The following is a 12373-nucleotide window of genomic DNA, read 5'->3' on the forward strand; positions in this document are numbered from 1 at the left end:
AAATGAGTGAAAACCTGCGAAATTGCAAAACGTTCCATGGAAATTACCAGTAACGTTTTGGAATTTTTTTGGTGTAACTCCACGGTTGATAAATACTATGTTTCAGCGAAGAGCATTAAAAGAGATTTTTTTTTTTTTTGCTGGGAACTGCATGATTTAAAAATTGTAACATATCTACTACATTGCAATCAATAGTGGTGCAATAAATATAGCTAAGAGTCTTAAATGAAGCTAACGACGAAGCGGATGTTAAGTAAATCACTTATTTGCCATCGTAAGGATTGCTTATTTGCGTTAAACATACTTAGTGTTTTTGAAAATTTTGTTTAAAAATAATAATACGAAATTTCACTCATAAACGCCGATGATTACAGTAATTTTGTAATGCGAAATCAAAATCCGTTTGCTATTTGCATAAATAACTCTAGATCAATGCATCTTCATCAGTCCAAATTGGCTGTATTTAACGTCACACTGAAAAATGAGTAGCGATGTTTTCTGTTTGGTAATAATAAGGAACTGAATCATTAACCAAAATGTAAGGATTTTTTCTTTTCAAAAAATGAATGAAAACGTATTTGTAGTAACGATAAAGTTTTTATGAATAAATTTAGCTATATGTCGAAAAGTGTTATTAATAACTTAATCACATCGTTCTGCAATGCAAGTCATAAATATAAGTTCCGAGTTACGTAATACACTGCGGAACGAATAAAGGAAGGAAGCAAAATGAAGAAACACAATAACGATGTATTATTGGGTCAAGAAAATTCTAAGAGAACTGCATCAGGATTTTAGTTAATCGAAGAAGCAAACTGGAATGACAGACGGACAACAGAGCTTCAAAATGATGAGTTTTACACACGAAGTGAAACTTGAATCCTTATCATCAGAACATGGCAAAGAATTTAAATTATCTGCATCGGAGAGAAAGATGTTTACTAAGAATATAATTAGAGATAAGGAGAGATTAACGTGAATGTGAAACAAAATGACGTGTGTCATTCAATGTAAAAGACCATATATTCCGACCAGCTAAGTCCTCAAGAAGGCGCCAAACTTAAGTCCCGAAAAGCGAAAAAAAAAAAGAAAAACTTGAAGGCGCACAGGTTTGAGGGCACAGAAGATGAAGAAAAAAAAAAAAAAAAAACGAAGTCACACAGGTTTGTGGGCACAAAAAGTCAAGGACGGGGGGAAAAAAAAACCCCGAAGGCACATAGTTTCATGGGTGGGCGGGGGGGGGGGGAACAAAGGCAAATTTCGAAGGTGCAAAGAAAGAAAAAAAAACGTCGAAGGACCTCAAGTGTATTGAACGGATATATTTGTTCAGTTCATTAAGTTAGAATAATGAAGAAAATTAATGTTTTTACTTAGTTGTTTTACGTAGTTTTCGTTGTTCTCCGATGAAACATGACTTGAGTAGATACTCTTTGCCCACCCCACCCCCGGGAAAAATCTGAACAGACGGGCTTGCAGACAGTCAAACCCCGGTCGAAGCCTTCTTTAATCAATAACAATTAATGCAATCTGCGGTCTGAAAGATCGTTTTTATCATCATCATCATGTTTCTTAAAACTTTTGTTTTTACTTTAAAAAATGTTTTGGATTTATTATCAACTAATTTTAGTACTGAGCACTATATAAGTAAAATGTAAAAGATATCTGTAATGTTTTCAATTCATTAATTATTTTTGAAAGTTGATATTTGAAATACTACTTCCTCATTGTCTATTAAATCAATTTGTAACGTTTATGCCTATTACTGGTCTTTTTCTTGGCCGATTTGGTGCTTTTATAGATACCCAAGTATTTTCTGGAATGCTTCGTAAGCAAAACCAAAAGTTCGGTCGTTGGAGGGGAGGGGGGTAGGGGAGGGAATAACTCCTAAAATGGTTGTCTGTATCCACCTCTGATTACACTGCCATCTTTTGAACAGTTTTATCAAGTTTTAATGGATATCATGACAATGGAGCTGAGTTTTATCGACAGCTGTGTGAAATGTAAGGAACTAAAGCTCTTTTTTAGAAGCTTTCGATATTTTAACTAGATCTGTTTCAAATACCTAATTGAAGGATCTGTATTTGAGTCTTTGAATGCTTTTATTGTATCAAGAACAAGTAAATAATACTTCGTCATGTCCTATGCTATTAGTAATTGAATTTCAGATAATAGTCTTTCAATTTTTTTTTCTTTCAAAAAAAGCTGCGTAGAGGCACAACCTTTTGCAGAGCTATTGCGATTCCGCGATATAGCATCCATTCTTTCACGTGGCCCCACTATAAGCGGATGCTTTTGCAACGAGAATTTTGACGTGCAGTTTTCCAACTAAATGGAGATATAAATTGCAGTTACACAACGTGCTTCTATTACGTGCTACAAGATGAAAAATTAGGGCCCGAGGTTTCTACGTACAAAAAACAATACAACATGATTAGGACCAATTCAAAGAACAATGAATACGTGGATACTCACCGTTTCTATCGAAAAGATCAAATACTTTCTGACTCTTACTATATGAACGTTCTTCGTGCTGGTATATCACCCTTCCCAAGAGTATTTTCGCAAAATCAACCGTGAACTATGAAAACGTCAACCGTGGAATAACATAGAGGAATGGCATAACCCGATTAAATCCGTTCATTTTCAATATTTTAACATCATACATGAAAATGCAATTCATCACCAAAGAAGACTCCTGTGCTGCTTACGTAATGTAACTGTGAAATAAACAATCTCCAGCGCAAAAACACTAAAATAATATGTAAACATTCGTAAGTCGATATATTTGAAATTATTTGGAAAATGAGCATTGACATGCTAAGCACTTTTGAGATTATAAGTCAGGAAAACGTTTGGTACACTGTAAAAACAATTCAGAAACGGTCCTGGAAAACAATGGGTAGTTGATATGCCCAATTTCTGCCAGTTACATATCTTGCAAAAATCAGGAACCTTTTCTGCTAAATATCAGTAACCTTTCTGAAGAATTTGGAAATTTTCCCAGTTAAAGACTGTAATGTCTTTGGAACCTTCAACAAAATTTGGGAGGTTTAATGTAATTAGCTAGAACCCTCGTGATTTACCATGAAAGATCCAAAAACATGAATGCAACCATGGGCAAAGCTAAGACAGAACTGCAAGTAAGAACGTAGCATCGTTCTTGTCTTACAGAGCAGAAGCTATCCGCTCTCATTGAGAGCTTAATCTATTTGGGCTGCCCGTGATCGAACTTATATTACTCATCTACAAACGAACTAAGCTTACTTAATAAACACGTTCAGTCAATATTTAAAGTGGTAGCTAAACATATTTTTCACAATAGTCTGCATTCATTCAACATGTAGCAATTCATGAAACTGTTTTTGGAAAGGTACTTAATTTTACGAATAAATATATGCAAACCTGTGAAATTCCAAAATTCTCCACGGAAATGATCAGTAACTTTTCGGATTTTTTTTTACATTATACTCTTTACGTGAATCGATGTCATAGTCGGCTTCATTCGTGGTCTATATTCCAAAAATACTGCCGGTTGGGATTCAAAGAATATAGCAGAAAAACCTGAAACAACTGAATCAAACGAATATTGATGATGATGTAACAAATATATTGGAATGAAAATTGGTTTGAAAAAGACGAAAAAAGACCAAAATTAATTTGGAGCAGTTTGTCGCACACTACACACACTGTGCTCACGGTAACAGGACTCGAAGAAATAAACCTCGCTTATTAGTAGAATTCATTGAAAATGACAGGCCGGCGTATCCTACATTTTGGTTCTAAGGCAGCAGTGGATTCAACCTTGTTTCTAGTATTTATAAGTACGTTATGATATTCGCTGGTTGCTATGTCGTAAAACATATGATTATTAGTTTAGTAAAATGTCACTTAAGGTAAAACTAGAAAGATTTACTTAGTTCACAAATTCAACTAAAATGTATCGGGAAATGTTTACTGATTATAACCCTCATTTTCCCACCTTATTTGCTTTAAATTTGTAATAATTAATCTTTCTTCATTTACAGAATGAAGTTATCAAACTCGAATCAAGCAACACCACTAAAGCTTGTGCACTAGTTTTCTGCAATGAGGTTTTTGTACTTGCTAATTTCGTCGAACGACAGACTTGGAACCAAAATGTCGGATAAGGCAGCTCCCCTTATGTAATGCCTTACTTAATACGGTATAATAACTACGACATGGCTGATGATATGAACAAAAAACAAGAAATGGCAAAAAGATAATTTCTAGCTACCCCCCCCCCCCAAAAAAAAAGGAAGACATCTATTGAAAACCAAAGGTCTTGGGGATTAGGTCGGAAGCATTAAAATGATAAAAATGTTCCACAATTCTGATCAAATTTAACTTGAGATAGAGATTTTTTAGTATCATGCATTACATTAGTCGGTTAGAGTGCCCCTCAAAAATGAAAGTTGAAACCAGGTGCGATAAGATGAGAGGTCACGGGAGGTCCCTGTGACTTCCCAAAAAATTCTTATTGGACAAATTTTGACTGAGAAATCGGAAAATTATGAGGCAATATTGCAAATATTTGTTATTTTTCTAATGATGCTTAATGTCTCTTCTCATTAAATATAATTACGTTGGCATACAAGTAATTCTAATTTAATTATTCGGTAAAATTTGGAGTTTCTCTTTATTCGATAAATTGAGAAATTCCTCCTCCGAAAAGTTTTAGCTCGGGTGCCCCTGGATGAAGCACACGCTCTATATAATCTTCTAAAACAAACAAATAACTCATCAAAGTCAAATTTTATCCATGACTTCATCCCCTGTTAGTCACTTATCATTTTTGAAATCCACGAAGATTTTTATGTCTCGCTATCGAAACTTATCGGAACTCTGGCCATCTTTTTTGTCTCTATCACAAACATCCTGCGATATTTTGTCTTTTTAATGAAATTTATGCCTTTGCAAACTAATTGGTATACTTTGGATAAGGTTCATTGAAACTTGTTTATGTTTGTAATCTACGTATCGCATCGTTAAGTGTATTTTTGCTCAGCGAATTACGATAAAATTCCTGAAAATTTTTTCTTATTTTATTGCCCAATTTAATCTTTTACACGTTTACATTGAAAGACCGACCGCTAGAGAAATATCACAATCTTTAATTAATCTCTTCATATTTTAGATTAATGGTTTGAACCTAGAAGCTTTCAGCGATAACTTTGTTTAGAGCTGTTTTATTTCAACAGGGGATTTTTATTCTTGATTTTCAACCGATATGTATGTAATGAATGTATAATAAAATATGTCGTCGCTAAAAAGACGAATGGGCCGTAACTCAAAAAATCGAGAAATGAGTTACGACCACCCCAGAAATGTCCAAAGTCGATTTTATAGTATGACCAATGGGTGTATCTCTACAATAAATAGTAAAAACGTTATAGTCCCCTCACACTGGTGGTGTTTCTCAAGCGATACAGTAAACTAGAAATCTTTAAATCGATTTTCTGTAAAATGTTTAAAAGTGAGATATGTCCATTAGTCTTTTTAGCGACGATGTGTTACCATACGCTTACAAAATATCCTAAAACTAAACAAAAATTTTTTTTATCATAATAAAATCTCTCCCTTTTTTTAAATAGAAATTTTGATGTAACTGAGAAAATAATAAATGGCATTAAAAGTCTTCATAAAAATAATAGCCAAAACGGATCGAGTAAACGCTCCTGACGTCATCAACAACTCAAATTATCGTCTGCTTTGTAATTATAAAATTAGGATTCTCAAAGAGAAAGGAAAAAGTGAAGGTTATTTATCTTTATAAAATATCGTTTGTTTCTTAATCATCGTTATTTGATGAAAAATGAATGATTTTTTTTATACATTCAAAAAGAATATTGGGTTTAGTTTTCATTTTTTAGTAATATCGTCTGCGCTTTCTTGCCAGTTTTATCAGCTTTTGTGAAACAGGGTAGATTTGCAAAATTCCGTTTCATTGATGTACGTCCGTTTTAAAATTACTTTTAGTCTAGTTGTGTTAAATACTTTTCTGAAAATTTTAGAATTTAATTCATTAATACAAGCTGCTGCCAACGTGGGAAGACCGCTCCTTATGCTGGCGTGATATAAAAATTTATCTTCGTGCTTGCTGATGGTATATGTTTCAAATTCATTTTTATTTTTAGCAAAAAGTAGTAAATTAAATTAGTTGTATAACACAAACGAGATTTATTGATTGAAATCGCGATGATACGCTAAAACAATATTTTCTGACAATGTTGACGAGCTGAGACAGCTTTATATTAATTATGATATTGGAAAGGAAATCCTTAAAAATTTAAAACTTTTGATGAGCTGCTAATTTCAAGAGTTGGAACAGAATGGTTACTTAACTTTGTTCATAGAATTCTGTGTATAAGTTTTAAACATTTTTCTCTCATATATATCTACTGTAGAGCCATACTAACACGTTCAAAAATTGTTATGTTTAGATTATAACTGCATTGCATATAGAACCCTATTCCACATTAAGCCATAACAACGTAATTCTGTTAAAAAAAAAAAAAAAAAAAAAAAAAAAAAAAAAACTTTATATTTATTTGACAATGTTTTAAGAGCACAAGTCTCCATCTTCGAAAACTGTAAATAAACGTTTGAACGCTCTCCTGCGAAGTAGAGAAAATGTGACTTACGTTCGTCTGGCTTTAAGGTACAGATAATTTTTGGAAAATGGCAAATTTGACGGCCAATCTCTTTGATAAAAAGAAGCAATTTGCCCCCGTCAAACCATGACGCGTTATTTTCTAGTCGTTTTAAATAAATGCTAAACGACATTTAAAATATATTATAGATATTTTATCTTCAATGCTACGAAAAATAATGAGCCTTTTTTGTTCGATGGCATGGTCTTTTCAGGTATGGAACGGAAGTAGACTTCTACGTAGAAGAACTCGTTATATCCGACTAGAATATTCGGATATATCGGGTTTTACACATCATTAGGAAAATATCGTTTTGTTTTATTCATAGTATAATAAGAAATTCAGCCGTATACATTCCTTAATAAGACACTTAATTATGCGAGTCCTGAGGTCATTTTCAAAGTTGCAATCGTTAGCGCGTTTACATAGAGCAGGTCTTTAACCTGTAATGTTCTCAAGGTTGACATTGATCACTTAGCTTTGCCGAACATCTTCTGGGGCAGTAAATTTAATGATTTGAATGTGAGGACTGCCAAGGTAATTTTACAATGACCATGTTGATCATTAATCAAGCTTGTTGGGAAATAGTAGAGTTAATTTTTACTTGAGATTCGCTCGTTTTAGTTCAGTGTAACAGAATCTGAAAGAAGCGTTTGAGAATTTTGCATCATGGAAGATCACTAATCGGCGTTATATGATTAACAAAAGACAGAGAAATCTCAGTTTTTTATCCTCCTTATGAGACATCTTGTTGATAATTGATAACACTGCAACCCGAAGTATGGTAAGCGTAAAGAGTTTTGCTGAGATGTGAATATTGTTTCACTTTTGTTGAAAATTTATGTTTGAAAAAAGACATAAATACTTCTAGTTAAATCAAATTAGAATTCGCAAATCTGAAAGTCCCGAACAAATTAACAACCCTCTATTAATACAACTGAAATCCTTGAGTATCATCTGATGGCAGTCAAAAAAAAAAAAAAAAAGGATGAATGGCCGAAAAATAATCAAAGGGGAAAATTTTACTTCAAAGCAAAAAGCAAGAATTTAATTTTTTTCACAGTCGAGAAAAAAATGGCAACGGATCAAAAATGATTTTATTCACGCTACTTTAAATTGAGCTCGTTGGCAAACGATCAATTTCCGATTTGACATTGGGATCATTCCACGTCAAATCGTCTAAATTAATTAATCAGCCGTGCCGTCATGTGTCTCCGATTTTGTTCGTTATTCTTTTACTGACAAAAAAAAAAAAAAAGTTACGGACAAAGTAATAGAGTTCCATTAGGCTTAAAAATGCTTTGAACTTTTCCCCCGGTGGTTTTACACCCTTGTTTTTTTTTTTTTTTTTTTTTTGAAATTCGAAGGAAATAAATCAATTTCCGGGTTATTTTTCGGGTGCTTTCGGATGGAACCTAAAACAAGAAAATCGAACAATAATTATTTCGGGTAGAAAGAACCATTTAATGCCATTTGCGGGTCCTAAAATTCAAATTCGAACGGTTCGGTACTTTTTTGGAGTCCGACCCCCCCCCCCCCCCCCTGCGTTCCTTTTCGGGCGCTCAAGTACCTCCCTGCCGAATTTGGTCGAGATACGACGTAAACTGTGGATTTGTATAAGGAAAATACATATATACACACATATTCTTTGTTTTATTTGTATAGATTTTCCTTAAAGGGATTATAGTGTGATTGTAATTTGTTGTAACCGTACAATGTTTCTTCTAAAATCATCCACATAATACTTCCATTGTTTTTTTCTTTCAGGCACATCAAATTGCCAAAATTATCTGACCAAATGAATCACGTCTTTACGTTATGTAGCATAATAGTGCTAAACCAGTTGGTGCTCCTAGCTCATAGTCGAACGCCTTACTACCAAGGATGTCCGCTTATTTATATGAGGTTCAGTTATCAACACACGGCTTGTAGACCACCAAATCCAAGATGCACAATTTATTCAAGAGGCATAAACAAGCCAGAAAAGGACTTTATTGTATGGAAGCACAATTATCTTCGAAGTCTTGTTGCCCAAGGTTATGAAAGGACAAATAACCAACCTCCAGCAGCTAACATGATGCAAATGGTGAGTCTTTTATTGTTCCTTCAATGAAACTTTTTACAATTTTGTCTGACTTTTCAATAATATTTTGAGAAGTAAAATATTGTTTGGCCCAAATTTATAGCGCAAATCTTACGCATGTGTCTCGGAGTTACGAGGTGAAAAAAAAACTTTTCTCTTTTGAACTCCGGAAAGACTACAAAGTGATGATCTTCTTCGCTTCTCCTATCGAATGGTTTTCTAACGAGGAGAAAAATACGTATTTTATTCATAAAACGAGCGACTAACTAAAAAGTATCTTTTTAGGCTAAATTGATTGCAATTTAGCTTAAAAAGAAATAGCATTGATTACTTAATATCACGATGGTTTTACTTCTTATGTCCTATTAATATTGCGTTGCCCTTCAAAAAAAAAAGCGGGGGGGGGGAGGGAATCTTACGAAAATCATGCATTTGAGAGTTCAACTATTTTGCAAGATTTTTTTCTAAATGGAAACAACTCTAGCAATTCCGTGACCAAGACAATCGGGAGCAAAATTAGCGATTCAAAAATCACCTCTCAAGCAACACCTGATCGCCACCTGAAAAAATTAATTAATGAACTCACAGTATTCAAAGAGCATTGTATATTAGATAAAATCTTTTACGTGAAAATCAAGATACAGCCTTTGTGAAACAAAAATATTTTTAAAATATAGTACTACCTTTTAAATTGTTAATTTCAACAAAGTCAAAAAAAAAAAAAAAAAATATCGATAAGTACTTAGAGTAAAAAAAAAGGCTACTATTTAAAAACAAGAGGATGCTGATGAAATTGTTGCTACCGGCCATTGGTGGCTAAAGAATTTTCTCTGTTTCGTCGTTTGTAAAGCAGGATACAAGGCGCTTTTGGAGCTAAAAAAGTTTAAGTTAGATTATGATCTCCTTCATTCTAGATTTGCTAGAATGTAAAATTTTAGCACATTTTGCAGAAAAACTTTTCTGTTATGCTGTTCTAAAAGACATCAAATAGCCATAACGAAAAGTAACCTTTGTTCAGATATGTCTTAGGGAGGGTACTCTCGGTTACACGAGAAAAAAACTCCATCTCGTATAACATACGAAACACTGATCGGAAAAAAAATTGTACGCAGAAATTGATTTTATATATTTTATATATGATTGGTTATAACAAACAAAAAATGCCTGGTATCACACCAAAACCACTTATAACATCCAAATTATATACTTCAACTCTTTTTTTCAAACAGTTATTCCGACTATTGCTTTTTGATATTCAATGAAAGCTAAAGATAGTCATTACTCTTATTGAGGAATAAATGCATCTGCGGAATGGCTGATTGTACTAGTCTTTTTCTTGAGCCGGATATGATGTGAAACTTTTCGATCGCGACCCATGGTTCTCAAGAAAACAATGGGACTTAGATATGCAGTTCTTGGGCTGTTTATAAGTATTAACAAGCGAAGAAGCAAGCAGTGGTGTTAAAGAAACAGTGCATAAGAAAAAACGGTATTATGATTTAAAAAAAAAAAAAAAAAAAAAACCGGTGATTGTCTCGAACAGTCATTGGAAAAATTAGAAAATTATCTTTTCTTAGCATATCGAACTCTGATGGAAATAAGACATTTCTCAAAATTATGAAAGAAAAAAAAAGAAAGAAATAACTATTGATTCTCACTCAAAATCTAACTTTAATGTTGAAAGCGTACTTAGGATCTGAACTTTAAACGTCTTTTACAAGAAACTTTAAAAAGTAACTTACATCCCTTTGCTTTTCGCTGCCTCAAATGACAAGCTTGATTTTTATCACCAAATTGACAATTAAAACATATGATTTATGATGATTACGATCGTACACATGACAAAGTTGAATGCATAAAGTTCACCGACAAATTTCATAACCAATACATATAAGGCAGTGAGAAGCAAAGAGATGTATGTGGACATTTTCAAGTTTTGAGTAAAATACGTTTAAAGATAACATCCTAGTTAGGCTTTCATTGAATTTTTTTCTAAATCATGATGTATAGCAGCAACTACCAAGGCTACTTGTATACCATCTTTTGTCCAAAGACAGATGAGAGGTTCCCCTACTATGTACACTGGTTATCTCCAAATTTTTCATTTTACCACTTACATTTCTTTGCTTCTCACTGCCTCATATTTAATATGATGTTACAATTTTGAATATGAGACTGTATCATGAATGAAATTCCCTCCAAATACGAAAACCACGGAATACGTATTCATCCTCCAAGAACTACTTGGAGGTTAACAATGACCCTTAAGGTGAGACAATCTCACACCCTACAGCCATGAACCCTACAAAAGTACTAAAACAGCCTCTAAAGAGTCATGGTTATTCTTGCTATACCGCTCTTGATCAATTACTTCATTCACATAGATGAACCAACGTATGCCTTCTTGAGGTCAGTCACTACTGGAAATATTTTATTTCTGTGATTAATTTCTTTTGAAAGAGAATCGCCTCTTCGCTGTTTTTCCATTCATTACTTCTTTGAGGTAATTTATTTTTTACTTGTTGTATTGCGAGAACTTGGTGATTGGTTTTCCACGCACGTCTCGCGTTTCAGACACTTCGGTAATGAAGAAGATGTATCGAAAAAAAGGAAGGAAAACAGTTATCGATTGTACTTCAGGGAAATTATTGATCGTGTTCATTCTTTAGATGGCTGTATCTTGTCAATAACAATAGCTTAAGAAAAGTTTATTGGTTAATCTATTTATTATCGTGCATTTTTCTCAACAAAGTTTATACTCATTGTTAGTGGAACATTTGCTGTGAGTAGTTTATTGTTCTACTGAAAGGGACTAACCAGGCAAACCAGGCGTCTCTCAATATTTATTTTTATATATGAGAGAGTTGTGAGAAATGGGGCAGTTTCAACAAAAATGTGCCTTAGAAATAATTTGTTACCACATCGAACAACATTAGTTTCAGAACAAAAAATTAAGATATTTTAGCGGGTTTAAATATATAAAATTGGTACTAAGGTTTGCAATGTTAGTTTTAAACAACATTTACAATAATGATAAAAATGTTTCAGCCTTCCTTTACATCCCATCGTCTCATCCATCCTTTTTAGGGAGTGATAGGACATATAACTGAATTTTAAAATCAACGCTTAGTTTTCAAAAAAAAAAAAAAACATTGTCTAAAATGACGAAGACAGTGCAAATAAGTTTTATTGAATATTGATAAAATCAGTTTTCTCTAAAAATATACTTTAACAATAAGACCCTACCAAATAAGAAATGCTCTTTTGCGTGACTACACTATAAAAAATTCCGAAACGTTACGGGTGATTTCAGTGGAACGTTTCGGGGTTTCACAGGTTTTCACCAATTTCCTGTGAAAATTAAGTATCTTTGGAAAAAGTTTTTTGAATTGCTCCAATTTGCCCTAATGCAGACTTCTTGCAGTTGGGAAAAATATTTTTAGCTACCAGTTGATAGGTAAACTGAACGTATTTATTCAGTGTATCGGCAGGAAAGTTATTACGGCTTATCCAGCTTAATTACAATGCAAATGCGAGCAACTAAGTCTGAAGACTAAAATCCGCAGCTTTGCACAAATTGTGAACAAGTTAGACGCTTGGTTCCACTTACAATTATGCT

The 12373-nt window shown here is 33.4% G+C and overlaps 1 protein-coding gene across 1 annotated transcript in view; it reads left to right on the top strand.

Moving 5' to 3' along the window:
* LOC129231475 (CRISP/Allergen/PR-1-like) overlaps positions 1-12373 on the top strand; it is a 153845-nt gene that overhangs the window by 52573 nt on the left and 88899 nt on the right. Inside the window, exon 2 of the mRNA XM_054865801.1 lies at positions 8439-8757. Coding sequence (XP_054721776.1) covers positions 8470-8757 — 288 coding nt within the window. The 5' untranslated portion in view covers positions 8439-8469. The remainder of the gene's footprint in view (positions 1-8438; positions 8758-12373) is intronic.

This window comes from Uloborus diversus, chromosome 10, assembly GCF_026930045.1.
Source record: "Uloborus diversus isolate 005 chromosome 10, Udiv.v.3.1, whole genome shotgun sequence".
Taxonomy (NCBI): Eukaryota; Metazoa; Arthropoda; class Arachnida; order Araneae; family Uloboridae; genus Uloborus; species Uloborus diversus.